The 17,341-nt window shown below is 41.4% G+C and overlaps 1 protein-coding gene across 1 annotated transcript; it reads left to right on the forward strand.

The window, feature by feature from the left end:
• The first annotated feature begins 219 nt into the window (after window positions 1–219).
• Window positions 220–17,008, forward strand: CWC15 (CWC15 spliceosome-associated protein). Its single transcript, XM_014966201.1, has 7 exons — window positions 220–299; window positions 2,662–2,801; window positions 4,823–4,935; window positions 5,853–5,941; window positions 6,685–6,795; window positions 15,610–15,728; window positions 16,441–17,008. The coding sequence occupies exons 2-7, from the start codon at window positions 2,671–2,673 to the stop codon at window positions 16,568–16,570; spliced, it is 693 nt and encodes a 230-aa protein (XP_014821687.1). The 5' UTR covers window positions 220–299; window positions 2,662–2,670; the 3' UTR covers window positions 16,571–17,008.
• The last annotated feature ends 333 nt before the right edge of the window (window positions 17,009–17,341 follow it).

The following is a 17,341-nucleotide window of genomic DNA, read 5'->3' on the forward strand; positions in this document are numbered from 1 at the left end:
TCCTTGTTCAGAGCTGGGCTCGCCCGGCCCCGGTCTGAGGAGGAAGAGGGGGAGACGGGGCGGTGTGGGACAGGAGGCCGCCATCCCTAGGCAGGCAGCACTGCCGCCAGAGCCCCCGCTTCCGCCTCAGTAGCCATCATGGCGGACAGTCCCGCCCGCCCTCTCTATGGTAAGTCCTCCCTGGCGCCCGCTTCCGCCGCGCTGTGTCTGCGGTCCCCGCGCGGGGGCTTGTGGGCTTTTGGCGGAATTATGGCGGCAGCGTAGGGCCTGGTTGCGTAGGGTTGGAGGGAGATCGCGGTGTAAGTACCGGGTGCGGATGGACGGGCCTGGCTGGGGGTGTCTGGGAGGGCTGTGGTGGGGTCCCTGAGGGAGAAAAGGTGGCCCTGGGGCAGGGAGTGCCGAAGGGCGCCCTGTGTGGGGCTGGGGCACGAAGGGAGGCCTGGGGGTAGGTGGGGCGGAGCGTTTCTGAGGAGAGCAGCGGAGGGCGGATGGAGGGTGAGGGGGCGGCCGGGCCCCACGGCGGAGCTCTGGTGGTGAGGAGCCGGCTGGTGGGAGGGGAGAGCTGCGGCGGAGCTCCAGCCCCGCTCCCGGCCCGTGTTTCCGCGGGTGCTGGCTGGGCCGGGCCCGGTGCTCGGGGCCGGGGGTTACCCTCTGGAGGGGATCGGGAGGGGTCCAGCGGGGATGTGCAGCGCTGCGTGGCCGGGGAGCCCAGCTCCAGGCCGAGCCCAGTCACTCTCTCGTGGCTAATAACCCCTGTCTTTGTGTAGTGCTAAAAAGGCTGCCCCAGGGCTGTGTTTCTGAAACTTGGAGGTCGGTGTGAGAGTCCCTGAGTGCTTTCAGATTGAATTTGGGTCCTGATACTCGAATCCAAGTTTTATATTGGCTTAAGAAAGACACAGTGACAGTTTCCAGGGATTTTGTTAATGCTTCATGAAACTACGCAACTGCATTGGACCTGGTTCTTCACCTGAATTCATGGATCCCCCTCCCCCTGTTAGATATAATTAGCGCAGATGAGTTCTGAGAGCAAGTGGAGTTCTTGGATCATGAGTCTGACAGAGGTGATGCCAAGACAGAGCAGAAATGCCCTGCTGAGCTCCAGCTGACTTGCACAGCATCACTGAAAAGCATCAGCAATCCTCCGTCACTGAGCCAAGGCTAATTACTGTCCTAATTCTTTTTAAAAGTGTTTCTATCTGTTAACTCTGTTTCCTGAGTAGTAGTTCAGTGGCAGTAACTGTGTTCTGTCTGGTGGGATGTTACTGTAAGCAACCGATCTATTTTATGATTTTAACACTGAAATCATATGCTTTGTGATCTCATTAAAAGTGAAACAATAACAAACAGTGCAAGCAGAGCATAAATCGATCGATTTCATTTGTGATATCACAGAAGCATATGAAAACAATATATTTTTTCCTGTGCATTTTAATATGCTTTAAAATGTTTTCTTGTCGTCCTTTAACATCCAAGCTTCTGGTTGGTAGGACTGGTACCTTTATGTATCTCTGCAGACGTCTCTCTCCTGTGTCTTATGTATCTTTAGTTTGTGGTTAATGGATACATGTGTCTTGGTGAGGCAGGAAGGAGCATAGTTTCAGATAACAGGTTTAAGATGGCGCTGTTTGATCATGCAGGATTTTTTGATGTTCGTTGACAAATTCTTGGCGTGTTGGTTTGGGATTGCAGGATCTCCAGCTCCTTCCTGAGCGCAGTGCATTCTGACAGGGGTCCGCGTGGCTGAGGCTGGTTGGAGTCTAATTCTTTGCCCCAGAAGACTTGATTGTAGCAATTTTGGACATCAGCTATTTCATTTTTGGGACATGCTGGTGGTATGCAGTTTCTAACTGAGAGCTGGTGAAAATTTCTTCCTTTGTCTAAACTTTTTCAATTGCACTTTGTTTACACAAGGGTAAAGCTGTCAGTCTTGTGCTGCCGGGGAAACATTAACCCTAACCCTTCAGAAGGTTTTGCTGGCCAGCTGGAGCTCTGCGCAGGTCAGTCCCAAAGGGCTGCGCTGCAGTATTGATGACAGTGCTGTGTCAGAGAACTGAACAGGGCTGGAGCAAACTGTGTGGTCTTCATCAGTATTTAATTTTCAGTACTGTTCTAGGCATGGTATGGCCTGTGTCAGCCAGCGTTTCTGGTGATGGTACCTACATACAATTTGGGGAATAACAGAGGGGTCATTCCCAGTAGGCAGTTGGTTTTGGCTGTCATTTTTCAGGAGGGAAAGGGGTTTACTTGCAAGACTCTACCACTTGCCTTATGGACAGGAGACCAGCTCCTGGCTGCTTTTATTTACTTTAAACATAGCTTCACATTCCCGTTAGAGGCTGCATATCATCTTTCCAACATGTTAACCTGCTCTAGGTGGACCTGCTTTGGCAGGGGGGTTGGACTAGATGATCTCCAAAGATCCCTTCCAACCCCATGTGATTCTGTGTTAGAATAGACTTTCATTTGAAAATCTAAATAGATTCTGTCAAGTCTTTAAATAAAAAGCTCCTCCCATTTTGAGGATTGTTTGGCAAGTGATAGCTGGTGTTGTGTAGTGGGACTTGACATTGCCACTACAATTCCAGGAAGAAAGTAGCTTCAGGTGAACATCTTTCACTGTAACTTGTAGTAACAGCTATTTTTTTGTCTTTGATTCCGTAGTAGTTTAAAATGACGACAGCAGCAAGGCCAACGTTCGAGCCTGCAAGAGGAGGAAGAGGAAAAGGTGAAGGAGACTTAAGTCAGCTATCCAAACAGTATTCCAGCAGAGACCTTCCTTCTCATACTAAAATCAAATACAGGTTAGTACTGGGTTTTTTTGGTCTTACTTCGAAACAGGCTGGGAATGATTTTTTCATTATGGGTGATACTCTGCAATTTTTCACAGTAGATGTTGATGTGCTTGACACTGAGCAGACACCAGAGATTGTGCAGTGGTGCTGAAGGAGTGGGCTGAAAGTGTAAGTCTCAAAAGCAAACTTAAGAGATCAAATGCATTGCAAGTAATTGGAGAGGTTTAATTTTAGTGGTAGTTATTACTACTGCTTATGGAAGTGAATTGTCAGAAGAAGGTGAGCTTCGGAGACCAAGCATTTCAGGCAGTGGAGTGGAAAGAAAGTTGTCATTGGGAACAGCAGGAGCTGACTGAGCCATGGAGGGTGCTGTCACTGCCAGAGCAAGATGGCATGAGAGGAGTGAATTTGAACACATCTTCAAAGCAGGAAAAATACATCAGGACCACTGGGGAAGGACATTAAGAGGAGGCAGGGAAATCATGGAATAGCACTCGGGCAGCAGTACGTGTTGGAAGAGCTGGTGTTGAACACGGCAGGTGGTTCATGCATGTCCTGGGAGAGGACATTGCTCTAATCAGTGAGAAAGATAATGGGATCTTAGGAATATTTCTCTCTGTTTGAAATGCATAATAAATCTTCATTATCGTTTTGAAAGATTAAATGCAATCTGGAGTCAATGTGATACGGATACTTAAAATTTATATTAAATATCTCAGCCTAAAAGTGAGGTTACTTTTGTCACTGATGTATTTGTGCAGAAGCTTACCCATTCAGCTCTTCCTTCCTGCCCCTTTGGTTTTGAAGAATGTATATGGTTAAGGAAGTCAGAGCGTTTTGGAGAATACCAAAATCAACAGCACAAAAAGTGCTATCAAATGCATTTTGTTGTTATGGGAAAATTGCTGGTGGTTTCTTTCTTTAAACAAAATGGGGTTTGGAACACCTGTCTGTTGCTTTGAAAGAAGTGTGTGGGGACAAATATGTACAGGAATATAAATACCTCCATGTGTGTGAGAGAGAGATACGGAGGGGGCATTAAGTGTCTTCTTTCTCCCAAATACCTAATACAAAGTTGTCTTTGTTAAATTGCCAGGACCACATCGTTGCAGGAAAAGTTCAGTGTTTCATTTCCACTCATGGTCACTTGAATGACACAGGGTTTGGGGGGATTTTGCAGCTATATCAGGGATTCCAAGTTCAGGTTTTTAATTACAAAAGCAAATGAAATACTTCATCATAAAGACAGGCTGTGCACACAATGTGTTTATAATGGCTCAAGTCTGGGTTTCTTCCAGGCACTCTTATTTCCAGCACTGGGTTCACAGAAAGGTGAAAGGAATTGCTGCTTGGCTTTATTCATTAGGTCTTTTCAAGATTTCCGCAGAAAACTCAGTGCTCTCTAGGTGGAACTTACTGTGACTCGAATATAAATAGTCTGTTGCTTTTGGCCAGCATGTGTTAGAAAAACATGTATTTGCAATATGTTTCACTAAAGTTAGTGTTTTGCCTGTTCTCCCACCTTTTTTTTTTATTTTATGGTCATGGGAGATTGTCTCCAATGTCTCTTGGAGGGGAAAAGATTTGGGAAAAGGTTTATAAAAAGTATGTTCTCGTCTTGGTCTTACCTGTAAGCCTTAGAGACTGTGTTTGCAGGAACAATTTGGGATGAGAAAATGGTGAGGGAAGTTGACTACAATGCTGGTGGATGTCTGCTAGGACACTGGGCTTGGGTTGCTGGGGGAAAGGAGACTTAGACATAGCTACAAGAGGTAGATGTGGTTGCTCTGTTTTTGTAGGAATTTATGTAAGGTCTTTTAATTTGTTTGAGGGCCACTGGAAGGAGCGTGTGTGTGTGTAGTATATATGGAGAAGGGAGTTGATGGGGAAACTTATGTCTACATGGTGCCCAGTTCTTATTCTCTACACCTACCTGTTCACCCCAGGATTTATTTGCCTCCTTGAAAAAATTGCTCCCAGCTGCAGACTGTCAACTTCAGCTTTTTTCCCTTCCTCTCATGTTGTTTTAGACAGACCACTCAGGATGCTCCTGAAGAGGTGCGTAACCGTGATTTCAGAAGGGAGCTGGAGGAGAGAGAACGGGTTGCTGCAAGAGAAAAGAATAGAGACAGACCAAACAGAGGTAAAAAAAAAAAAAAAAAAAGACCCTAATCCCTTTGCATGGCATTGCTCTCGCACGAAACACAAAACTTGATGTTGTAAGAAGTTTTCAGGCTGCAGACAGCATGTCGTGAGAGCAGAACTTAGGGTATTGGTCTCATAGTTCAGAGCTGTTGACCTGCAAGGGAATGTCTGCTGGCTTCGTGCTGGCTTCATGCTAGCAAAAAATCTGGGCCAGGCAGTAGAAAAGCATATGCCCTCATGCAGGCCAGTTGGTATGATATGATTGTAATGAATTGGCAACAAGTATGTGCAGCCAATAAAGGGCTTTTTCTGAACTTGGGCAAGCGAGACGGGAAGGGGAATGATTCATCCTTTAGTGTTGCAGCACCAGCCTAACAATGAATCTGGGATTCTGTTCAGATATAGTGATAATTAAAATTAATCCAAGGTGTGCTTTTTGAGAAATACTCAATTATAATATTAAACTTGACAGAATTTAGGTACTTCAGGGTTTAGATGTGAAATGTGCAGAGGTATTGTGGGGCTTTCAAGTTCACAGTGGTTTGAACCAGACTAGCCAACAGTAATGCTTTGGGGTGGTCTCCAATGGGAACCCTCTAACTGGATACACAGAATAAGGATATTTCTCCACATATTTTTCTCCCACTGTTCTTTCTTCTTGAAGAATGACTTCAAAAAAACTTTTTTAGGTCAAATTGTAAGTTTGGGGATGTTGTGGCTTCCCTTGAGGGATACCTAAATGGGAGTATTAGCATGGACATTAAGATTGATAAGGGAGGAAAAAGTAAGCATAAGCTGTACATATCTCTTACTGTAATGTAATCTTTGTGAAGATTTCTGCTTTCTCACATTAGATGCTGTTAAATGGATTTATTAATTATCTTTTTTTTTTCTTATTAAAATCTTATGCCATAGAACACACAACATCATCTTCTGTGTCTAAGAAGCCTCGCCTAGACCAGATTCCTGCAGCAAATCTTGATGCTGATGATCCACTGACTGATGTATGTATCTCTTTTCTCTCTTATTTCCTTTCACTGTCCTGCCTTCGGGATTTTGGTGTTAATAAATGCATACTTGCTAAAGATTTAAGACAGGTTCCAGCAAATCTTCCTTTTACAGTTACTCTGCTGTGGTGGAAGTTCAGAGGATTCTGGTCCGCTGTGATGGTATTCTTGAAAAGCTCACAAAAAAAATAGGGAACTGAAAATACCACTTAAAGTATTGGGAATAAGTGACTTTTTAGACTCGGTCAACCACTGGGTTAGAATTCCCCTAGAATGCCCATTGCATGAGCAGTGGATTCTTCCTCTTGACTCCTCATGCCAATGTCTAGGAGTTAGGTCTGAGGCTTGACAGTAATCTAAGGGCTTTATAATCCTCTTATATTTGGTCCCAACAATATTGGATGGGGTATTCAGGCACACAGGTATAATCACTTATGTTACAATGGTTGGAGAGGGACTGAGGACAGTCATTCTCTAGTATGTGTCAGCTACACAGCATTTTAATTATAATTTGAATTATAAAAAATTAATTGCAGGCATCCAAAAAAGCAAAAACATGATTTTGTCTCAACTTTACTGTACAACAGCAAATAAACCATTTGTATTGTATTTGCTGCTGATACAAGCACCCAAGTACAAAATCAGCCAGCGGTAAATTGGAGCTTTAGGTGAGCAGACCAGGACTGTTTTTATTAAATGAAATGGATAAACTGTGTTTTGTTTCCATTTGTTGCTGTTAGGAAGATGATGAAGATGATGACTTGGAAGACAGTGATGATGATGACACTGCAGCTCTTCTGGCTGAGCTGGAAAAAATCAAGAAAGAACGAGCTGAGGAACAGGCTCGAAAGGTAAAATCTCACCATCATCTTTTATTATTGCAAACTGGTGTTTATTAAAACCAGTGTGCCTAAAGCACTTAGGATGAGTGAGAACTGGTAAACGAAGTAGCGTGCCCTTCAAAACTCTTCTCAAGTAGAGTCTGATGGATTTGTTCTTCTTGTAGCCATTGTATATCCCTATAATCTCTCTATCGCCAAACAGAAACACCATGTTCTGCCCTTGAAAAAGGAGGGAAGTCCCTGTAGAGACTTTTCCTGTGAGTGGGATAAAATCCTGTGTCGTTGGCTCCTACACCTCCTTGGTGTAAGAGAGATTATTGGGGAGGAGCGTGTTAGTTAAGTCACTGGTTGGTGAATGGACTTCTTCTGGGGACTGTTTTTGGGAATAGTCTGTTGTCAAACTGATCAGGATTTAGGATGAACCATACTGGCTCTAACATTGTGTTGCAACAGGGTTTGGAGTCCAGGTATTTCGTCTGCGTTACTGAATCATTCCACCTCTGGTGGTGCAAGGGAAGTGCTGGCATTCCTTATTCTGCTTTTAGTAAGCACTTTCTTTTTTTAAGTAGGGCTTAAATCATTTTAGTGCTTTTGAAAAATGTTTCATACTTCAGTTTGAGTACTTTTGTGTGTTGTTATACATAGTTTCTACATTAGTGTAAAAAAAAAAAAAAGCAAGCACAAAAAAATCCAGCCTTGTCATCTTTGTATAAGGTGGTTTTAGAACACACGAAATAAAGATATTAAATGCTGATCCTTGTCTTTACTGCTTTGACAGCTAAATGTTGTGATGCCTCTGCTCTACGAATAACATTATCAGAGCTTAACAAGCATCCTTACAGTTTCATGTGTTTCACAAACGCTCTCCAGTAGAGTCAGCTGGCAGTGAACAGGGCGGAGTGTCTGGCAGACAGAACAGCTAGGAGAGAATGATGCTGTAAATGCTGTAGTGCTTGACCACTCTAGGGTAACGGTATAGAAGTTTCTCTTTAGAATCAACAAGGCCTGTAAAACCAGTGAGCTCTGTGATTTTGGAGTTAAGTACTTTGGAAAGCTAAAAGCTGTACCGTGCTGTGAAATTTTGCTGTAGAAGACTGTTGCTACTTGATTCTCCATCTGGCCTATGAGTGGTTTTTTTACATTAAAGTGCATCTGAAAGTGTCTCGTGTCTTTATCTAGACATTTGAAGCACATCACACAGGAATGAAATTGTGTTCTGCAGGAATAACGTGGTGAAAAACGCTGGCAACAATTCTTCCATGTATTCCTGTGTGAAATGTACTAAACTACAAATTAAGTGTAGTGATGTGTAGGAAAGAGTTCTTGTACAGTGCTTAAAATGAAAGCTTAGATCTGTGTGGATTTTTCACGTTGCCTGATAGTTGAAATTGTACATCTAGATTAAACAGCACATGTATAGTTACACTGTCACATTTCAGTGTAGAAAACTCATTAGGAAAACAAGGGTAGTAAATTGCAGCACAGGCAACCAAGCGGTTGCTTTTCTGTTGCTGTGAAGGAAGCAGGAATGTTAAAATCTCTATGAAATTCTTATTTTGTCACTAGAGGGTGCTAAAAGCTATGAAGTGTTTAGTATATCTCTTTTGCTATCTCTTAACTGGTACTATTTTTTACTTTCATGGATCTTCAGTAGATAGTGGGTGCTCTACAGGTACTTCGAATTTTATTTTCTTGGGTTTTTTTGAGAGTAGGAAACTAAGACTATACTGATGGAAAAAGTAAAAACCAAGGTGGGGCACAATCTTGGAAAAAGTCTTTGGGAGGAAGGGTCTCCTTAGGAAAGAACACTTATGTATATTAGCTTTAGGGGTGGAATCTGTTTAGATTATGCCTTGTTTTCCATGGCTTTGAAATAAGATGTTACTGGCAAACCATTTTGTAGCCATTTTATATAAGTACTTTTTCCCTTCAGATATGCGGGATTTCATATTAATGTGTATTGCAAACCACAGTTTCAACCAAATTTTGTAAGTAACCTTTTATTAGTTATCCAGCTGACTTCAGGATAACATCTCATGTAAAATCTAAGTTGTGTAGTCGCTATTAGTCCTAATCCACATCCAGGGACAGTTTATCTGCTGAAACGCTGCTGTCCATCCTGGTGAGCAGGGGTGAGCCAGAGGCAAGGCGAAGGGAAACTGCAGTTTCTTCTTCTGCCTCCTGGCTTTTCTTCTTAAATATCTTTGTTGTTACACAGACAGATGAACATGTCTCTCTGTCTTCTTGAAACATACCAGGGTTTTAACCAGATGAAGTGGGTAAAATACAGTAATATATCCCAAATGTGTGCCGTATGTAATTTTTTTCCCCCGATACTTTAGTTACTTTGATTTATTAAAATGCTAGTCCAATTATTTCTGAGACTTCATGTATTTTTGTTAACTGTTTTCACTCATCGCTTTGATGTATTCACGTTGCTGTGAAAGGAAGACTCCTCTTTTTAAAATTCATTTTTTAAATGAATCTCTAGTGAGACAGCAGTTAAAAGATGAGAATCTGGGGTTTTTTTTTCAAATCATTGTGCTCTCTGTAACTCCCCTTATGTGATAATACCAATTTCCATAGAAATCCTCTAAATCTACTATTGACAAATATTAGTATTAAGAGGTTCTAACTTCCTTCACACTGATACTTCCCTTTAATCTGTGCAGCAAGTAGTTTGTCAACCAAATAAGAAATTGCTGTCAAAGCTTGTTAACTTCTCAAAATGCTAAAATTCCCTTGGGTTCTGTAGAAACATTGAATGAACACTACAAATGTTTCTAAACGCTGATTGAGCACAGGGGGAGTCCTGACTTTTTTCACACCCTCCACAATTTTAATCTCTCAGGTTGTCTCTAGTAGACACTAAGCTGACCAGGAAATTTAAGTTTTGAAAGCCATTTCTGTGGAATAATTCTGGGTCTGTCTGAAACTAAGCTCTAAGTCTGCCATCTATGGGAACTATCCACAGATAGGTTTCATGGAAACATTTCAGTGTTCCAAACTCAGCATTACGATGCTCTTGATTTTCAATTTTCAAGCACTTCCTTAAAAGGTAAATTGAAATAATTAAAAACAAACCTCAAACCAGTGAGCAGCTGACTGTACACACGCAGTTCCAGCAAAGCTATTTTAAAATCCAGTCATTTTATGCTTATCTGAGAACAGACTTAAAGTTTTTGGGTATAATGACAACAAATCTGCGTATAGACACTGCAGTTGTGTTTACTCTGTGTTCTTAGGTTTTGAAGTTTCAATCAATTGAATCGCTGTGTTGCACAGAGTTAGTAATTTGCATAGGATCAAATAACTGGGGTGGATCTCTGCATTTTTAAGTTTTGTTCCCTGCTGTTAAAGGCAGTCCTGTCATAGTTTGTCATTCAAAAATTAGCATTTAAATTAGGCTTTGTGATCGTTTTTTTCAGCATTCAATGAAATGTGAGCGTTTCAGGTTTTTCTTCAGCTGCTCAACACTTATAAGAACTGAGTAGGATAACTTTAAGACAATGGAGTCATTTCAGGAATTTCAGCACTTTCTGTAAAAGTAATCTTGCTCTGTGCTAAGGGTAGGAACTATACTAAAAAAAAAAAATAACCATGGTAACAATACTGTTTTTCTTTCCTCTGCGGTCAGAAACAAATATGCCAAGGGACTGTTATTCTTACAGGAAGATAACGAATTATTGTTTAGTTAAGGTTAATATAGTTTTGTCCGCTTCTTTTTTTCCCCCAGCTGTGATGCCACGTGGTGAGTTCAGTTGTGTGGTGGAGGCTTGTTTTGAGATCTAGTCCATGTAGCAGCGTCTCCCATCTGCTTCTTCGGGGTATGGGACTCCCTCTGCCAGTCCACTCTTTTTCCACACACCATAATATTCCTGGTCTGTTGCCTCAGCCTCTAACACAGCAGTTACAACGTGGTTGACTTGTGATTCATCACTGCAGATAGTTGGTGCAATGTGCTGCCATTCAACGCTGCCACAGAGCACTGGAACAGGCTGCCCACAGAGGTGGGGGCAGCTCCATCTCTGGAGATGTTCAAAGCCCACCTGGACAAGTTCCTGTGCGACCTGCTCTAGGTGGACCTGCTTTAGCAGGGGGTTGGACTAGATGATCTCCAACCCCATATCATTCTGTGATTCCGTTACGAGCACAACACTGCTGTCTGTAGTGATGGAACAATCTGTAGTTGGTTGTGGGGTTTTGGTTTTTTTTTTGCTAAAATGGCTTAGGAGAAGGAAGGGCAGGCAAAGAGGCGTTATTTTAGGAAAGGTGGAGTGAATAGAGAAATAGTTATTTTCCCCCTTAGGCTTTTCTTCTGTTGTGGGTTTGTTGTATCCATAGTGTTTGAGCTTAATAAGCCTTTGTTCCACCACACAAAAGAACAATGTAAGCTTTGGAGCAACCCGAGATGCTCATTTTGTGAACAGCTGTGCTTGATGGTGCCTCAGAGGTGTGAAGCTCAGACAGCTCTGAAGGCTCTGTCTGGTCTGTTTGGTTTGATACAACCCATGCTCCATTGCCTGCAGCGTCCCGGCTTTCTGTGGAGGAGTGGGCAATGGAAGATTTATGTGGAAAATTCTGAGCCATAATGAAAACCTCATTTGGCTGGAGATGAGGGATTCCACAGCTCTGGCCAAAATGTATAACTTAGCTTAAGTGTAAACGTCAGTGTTACAGCACTGTGAGTTACACCTGGTATTTCCTCCTTGTCGTGACTCTAAGCTGGAAAACTCAGTGTACTAATTGCCTTTTGTTTTATAGTCTTTAATACTTCCTTTGGGAGGTTTTAGTGAAGCTAAATAACAGAAAAAAACCTTCAAGACTGGTCTTCAGAATTAGCTTGCTTCCTGAAACCTGTAGCAAATATGTTGAAATGTCATCCAACCTAGAACAGCTTTGAGCAACTGTATTCCATAAATAAATTACAACGCGTGCCAGGCCTTCTTTCTAAAGGGACTAAAACTGGCAGTGCCAGAACAGATCTGTTCCGTTTTTGCTTTCAGACTCTAATCTGTTGATCTTTGTCATTAAAGATAAGCTTATTCAGTTTGTTACTACTTCTGGTTGTGCTGCCTGTGCGGGTCTGAAAGGCAGCAGAGTTGTGTTTGGGGACAGAGCTGGGAAACAGCCAGCGGCCGCACGAGGGCCCAGGGGCTCTGCAGCATCTCTGGCAGGCCATAGGGAAAATCAAGCTTTCAAAATAAGATTCATGGATGTTTTCTGTAACTGTTGTCACTATAAAAGAATATTTGACAGCTTCTGTTTGCGTTGTGTTCATAATTGGTGTTAATAATTTAATAGGTGCAAAAGTAAAATCTAATCATTTGAAATTTGCAAGATTGCCCCCACCATTTCTTTCCGTTACAGTGCAATTTTTGTTACACTCCAGTCCTCTGGAATTGTAGTTGACTCGTGTCAGTGTAGCTCTTTGTTGGCAATTAAAAAAAAAAAAAAGTAAACAGAATTCAGTTGAGCTTGAAATGCCAAGTTGTTGGGGTCAATGTACGAGTTTTGTATCCCAGCTTCCACGGTAGTGCAGGGGAGGTGCAGTCACCAGAGCCTGGAGCATGGTTGGTCTCCCGTGGGTGTAATTCAGTGTGAGCAGAAGAGCCATCCTGACTCTTGTATTCTGTGTATCTCTTCTGGGATGCGAGCTCAGATGCCTACAGGCAAATATCTAGATGTAGATGTCTTAATCTGGAGCTAAATTCTGCTCTTAGTCTTACACTACTGCTTGTAGTGTAATGCATCTTAAAAATGTTATTTCAATTTTGATTTCCTTTTTTGTTTTCCTATCACTGTATTTTGACACTTCGGTCTGATACCACTTTTGTTTTGAGAAAGTGAAAGTGAACTGTCAGGCTAATTGAGGCTGAAGGTTATTACATGGGTAATGTAAAGCAGATAAAAGTTAGGATGATGCCTCACATGCCTTTTTCAAATCTTATCATAGACTAATTAAACGTGCATCTGTGTGTAATAAGAACACTGGAGTAGTTTCTACCGTATGTATATTTTTTTTAATGATTCTTAATATTGACTGTATCTTCTAGTGATTTGTGTGACTGAGTGCTTTTAGCTTCTCTTCGTCCATGGCAGAGGATGCTGGAACAATCAGCTCTTCAGGAGCTGTTGAGATTAAATCTGAAACAGAGGAAGAGAGGGAAGAACTGTAATTCTCCCCCCAAAAAAGCTGCTGACTGGTTCCAGTGGACTTCTGACCATCAAATAAACACTGTGTGTGGTGTGCATTGTGGTTTGGTATTTGTGGTGTGTGGATGGATTTTCAAGCATCATAAAAAAAGCAGTGTAAGATATTTGTGTGTGCCCCAGAGAGAGTGGTGCGTGGTGCACGGGTTCAGTACCTTTGGATCACGGCCGAGGTTGGTGTCTCAGAAATGTGAGGGTGAGACTGTGCCACACTCCGTGTGCCGCCCTGAGGAGAGTTCCCCTGGAGTTCAGCTCTGAAATGGAAAACTGCCCTGTCTGTTTGCATATCTAGAGCCTGGAAGAAGTTCTCTCTGCAGAAGCGTTTGGCAACAGGGGAGTATTGATTTCTCAAAATGCTCTTACTGGGGCTACCTTCTCTTGAGTATAGTCCAGTATCAGTTTTTGGTTTGTAGCATTCTTGTTTGCTTTTAAGATTTATCTCAGACCTTTTGTTTTTCCAAAGTCTCACTTTTAATGGAGGATCAGAGATTAAATTTAATGAGGCAGAGCCCACCTCATTTTGAACAACACAGAGAACACTTCACGTGTTTGCATCCTGTTGTAAATTTGCCTAATGGGCTTAAACAGAATCATCTCCTCTCGGGAGGTACCTGGAAATCAGTACTGAATTATTTTTTTCGCTTCTACCAGTATTGTAGACTTTGCTTAGTTTAAATTAGTGCTTTGCATGCATGTGCTGTCTGGTGGTCTGAGAGCTGCCCGAGTTCTGGTGTGGAACAAGGCACAGACAGTGGTTAATGGCATTTCACTGCTGTTGGCTCCTCCACATTATGGGGAAAGAAGACAGTAAATCAGAGGTTGGCACATTGTACAGACGCTGCGTGCATTTCTTGTGGGTAGTCCACAGAGGAAAGAAATGTATAATTTGAATTTGTATTTTAATATGGGGAAACTGCTGTTCCTTATCAAATATCTTTGCTCTGTTTCCTTATTTACTGGAGTGGTAATAACAAATGCAAAGTTGGAATGCAAACGTTGGATTTAGAGCTATGTTTGAAAGTGCAAAACTTTAGTTTGTTTGTGTTAATAACTTTTAGCTGCTGCGGTTTGTGTTAAAGCTCCATGGCTACAGCAGCAAGGGCAGGTTTTGCCTACGCATGTGTTTTAATAAGGGCATTACAGGGCTGTGCTGTGCTCTTCAGCAATATGCCCTTTTGGGGAGCTTTTCCCATAGCACCAGCAATTAATTGCAGCTGGTTGTAAATTTTGTTTATGAGAAGTGGTATAAAGGCAGGTGTTTTTTCATAACTTAAACTTGGGTAGATTTTGGAAGGTAAAATATTTACCAGTGATCCTGAATTGTCTACTATTCATATGTATCTTAAGTTGGTATTGTTCTTAAGAGAGTTGGGGTTTTCTATAGGAGTAGTCTACATACCTGATCAGTCCAATTAAAAAACATTTTAAGTTGTGGATGGCTTTAGTAATATATCACTTAGTATTGATTAAATGTTTGAAGCTAGAGAACTCTGGTTAGCATCAGTGTTCAAGTTTAGCACTTAAACCTTGTAAGTGCTATCATCAAGAAAAACATTTCCTCTTTTGGGATCCTGTAGCAGCCCTCAGCCATTAATTTTCTGCAGTTCGGAAAAAAAAAAAAAGCCAACCAACACCCAACCTTGTGATCTCTTTGTCTTTAGTTTCTATCATTTATAAAAGCCATGGTTTGAGCCTCCTGCAGTGCTAATGGGACGTCAGTGCACTTTTTAAGTAGAATGTCTTCAGATCATCCTTCAACATGCAGGGAGTGGGAGACCTAGGTAGTCACCCAAATTAAAGAATTTTTTTTTTTTTTTTTTCCTTCTGGTACTTTCATGAAAGAGCAATCCTTGTAATACATTTGAAAAGTTGTGGAAAAATATGTAGATGTAAAATGAGTCTTAGGTATTCATTTTGAAGTCTTTGAACATTTAAGTCACTAAATCTATTAATACAGCTTGGAAAGTGTGGGCAGTGAAATCTACTGTGTGTTGCCTTTAGTGCAGTGCTTCACTTAGGCTTGAGTTACATGCTTTTGACAGTTCAAGTAGAAGAAATTGTTTCTGCTCCTTCGTATTGGAAATCTTAAATTGTCTTATGACATCCCCTGCTCAGTTTCACCTTAAATTTCTCAATATTCTTTTTAATTGGTCCCTAAGGAAGATGTAGTTGTAAAACCCAAGCAGATTGCTGAAGATAGAGAAGTTTCAACATGCTGTAACGTTTCTTCCACCTTATGAATATTGTATAATGTGCTCTCTTTTCTCATGAGGATAAAGAAAATCTTTTAATCTGTATACAATTTTTAATATAATAAATATGTAAATGGTAAAGCTAGAATTTAACTGAATATTTATTGGAATATTAGAGGCAAGTAGAGCAGCTATGAGTGTTTCGAGATTGACAGTTTATTAGCAATGTTAAGCTCTTTAGAGTGTCTCTGCTTCTATCTTTATTCTACTCATATGTGAGTGTCAGACGCTCTTAAAAGTCTGAGCTAGGAATTAAAGCTCGCTCTGTGTGGGTGCTCACAGCTAAATCATGTTTGTCTCTACCAACTGGCTGAGAAGAACGGCCCAGAAAAGTAACGTATCCATTTCTGGTTCTCAGGAACAAGAGCAAAAGGCTGAAGAAGAGAGAATTCGGATGGAGAACATTCTGAGTGGTAACCCACTGCTGAACCTCACTGGCCCAGCACAGCCTCAAGCAAACTTCAAAGTGAAGAGGAGGTACCGTGGCCTCTGTACCATCACATCCGTCCCCTCGCTCCCTCTTGTTGTCTGAAAATGTCATCGCTGCCCTTGGGTTTTATTTCCTTCCTTGGACCTTGTCACGAGCAGCAGCATGATGTAGAACTGGGATAGGGGTGCACCTAGTGGTTGTCTTGTGTGTTTCTCTGAACAAATCCTCCTGCTACTTGGTGTTTAGAAAAAAAAGAGATTGAGAATTGTGTTTGTCTGACTTCGTTCCTAATGATACAAAAAGTAACAGGACCAAAGTTCCTCCAAAAATTTGATGTTTTGCTTCCCTTTAAAATCTAGCTCACTTGCAGGTTTTGTTTATCTAGTTTTTTAGTGTAACTAGAACTGATAAATACAGCCTTTTTGTGAATACAGTTCTTGTTTGCAGCTATTACAATTACCGTTGTGCTTATCAAAATTAGGGCTGTTAGATTCAAATTTTTTTTTGCTCTGCTCAAATAGTTGTTATTTTCTGTAGAGATAAAATAACCTTTAATCTACTGATATCCATTCTAAAAGATAGCTTGGATTAGAAAAATAGAACTTTTTTTCTTAAAGATTAAGATCTAATACTAGTTGTTCTTAGTACATTTAAATTGGAGAGACAAACTTCATATATATATATATATATATAATTTTTTTGGTAAATTGTACCTTGTTTTCATGCAAGCTTACTGAAGTTAAAAACTTTTCTTTTCAGATGGGATGATGATGTTGTCTTCAAGAATTGTGCCAAAGGGATAGACGAAACAAAAAAGGACAAAAGATTCGTGAATGATACTCTGCGATCAGAATTTCACAAAAAGTTCATGGAGAAATATATCAAGTAGTACAGTTTTCTGTGCGGTGGTGCTGAAGGACTTGGAAGGTCATGGTTGTCCCCTCCCTCTCCCTTGGAATTCAAGGCTGAATGCTTGGTCGTGAATTCCCAAATGCTTTATCAAGATCATCGACAGCTTCGTAATTAGTGATTGCTATGTATCTGGCATTTTTATTCCTGCAGCGTGTTTTCCTTTTCAGTTTTAATTAAACCAGTTTGTGTTTCACAAATGTTTTTCTGTTCACCTGTGTTTACTTTTACTGGCCGCCTTGTAAATGGTAGAAGGGAGAAGCTGGTTTGCGATAAATACTTTTGATTATTTCGGCTGCTTTCCAGAAAAAGCTGTGTTTGTGGTGATGGTGATTTGTACCTTATGCAACTTATAGAAATGTCAGTATTACCCAAGATGGGTAATTAGAGGAGTATGATAAACGCTGTGAACTGAAAAGAGCTGTACTTTGGCCTTACTTTCTCTTAATAACTAGTTAGAAACTTAGTTAATAATCTTCTCTTTTAGTTTCTTCTTACTGTCAACCAAGTGCTGGTTTGCTGGGGTAGCTGCAAGTTCGTAGCAGACCTGTTTTCTGGGCTCAACACTTATGGGGTGATCCCATACAATGCTTGGGGCAACACTGGGGGGGAAATGCGCTGTGGAACCGTGGGGTTTGTTTTCCTTCTTAATAACCCGCCGCAGTGCTCGGTGCCTCAGACACAGCCACGTGGCTGCAAGGCTCAGTCTGTGTGTGGGTCAGTAATAATTGCGTTGTCAGAAACTGTCAAG

The sequence above is a fragment of the Calidris pugnax genome, unplaced genomic scaffold, assembly GCF_001431845.1.
Source record: "Calidris pugnax isolate Ruff unplaced genomic scaffold, ASM143184v1 scaffold20, whole genome shotgun sequence".
NCBI classification, from domain to species: domain Eukaryota; kingdom Metazoa; phylum Chordata; class Aves; order Charadriiformes; family Scolopacidae; genus Calidris; species Calidris pugnax.

Coding starts and splice junctions, on each gene's coding strand:
- CWC15 (XM_014966201.1), top strand. CDS start 2,671: ATGACGACAGCAGCAAGGCCAACGTTCGAGCCTGCAAGAGGAGGAAGA. Junction 4,936..5,852: donor TAGAGACAGACCAAACAGAG/GTAAAAAAAAAA, acceptor CTTATGCCATAG/AACACACAACATCATCTTCT. Junction 5,942..6,684: donor CTGATGATCCACTGACTGAT/GTATGTATCTCT, acceptor TGTTGCTGTTAG/GAAGATGATGAAGATGATGA.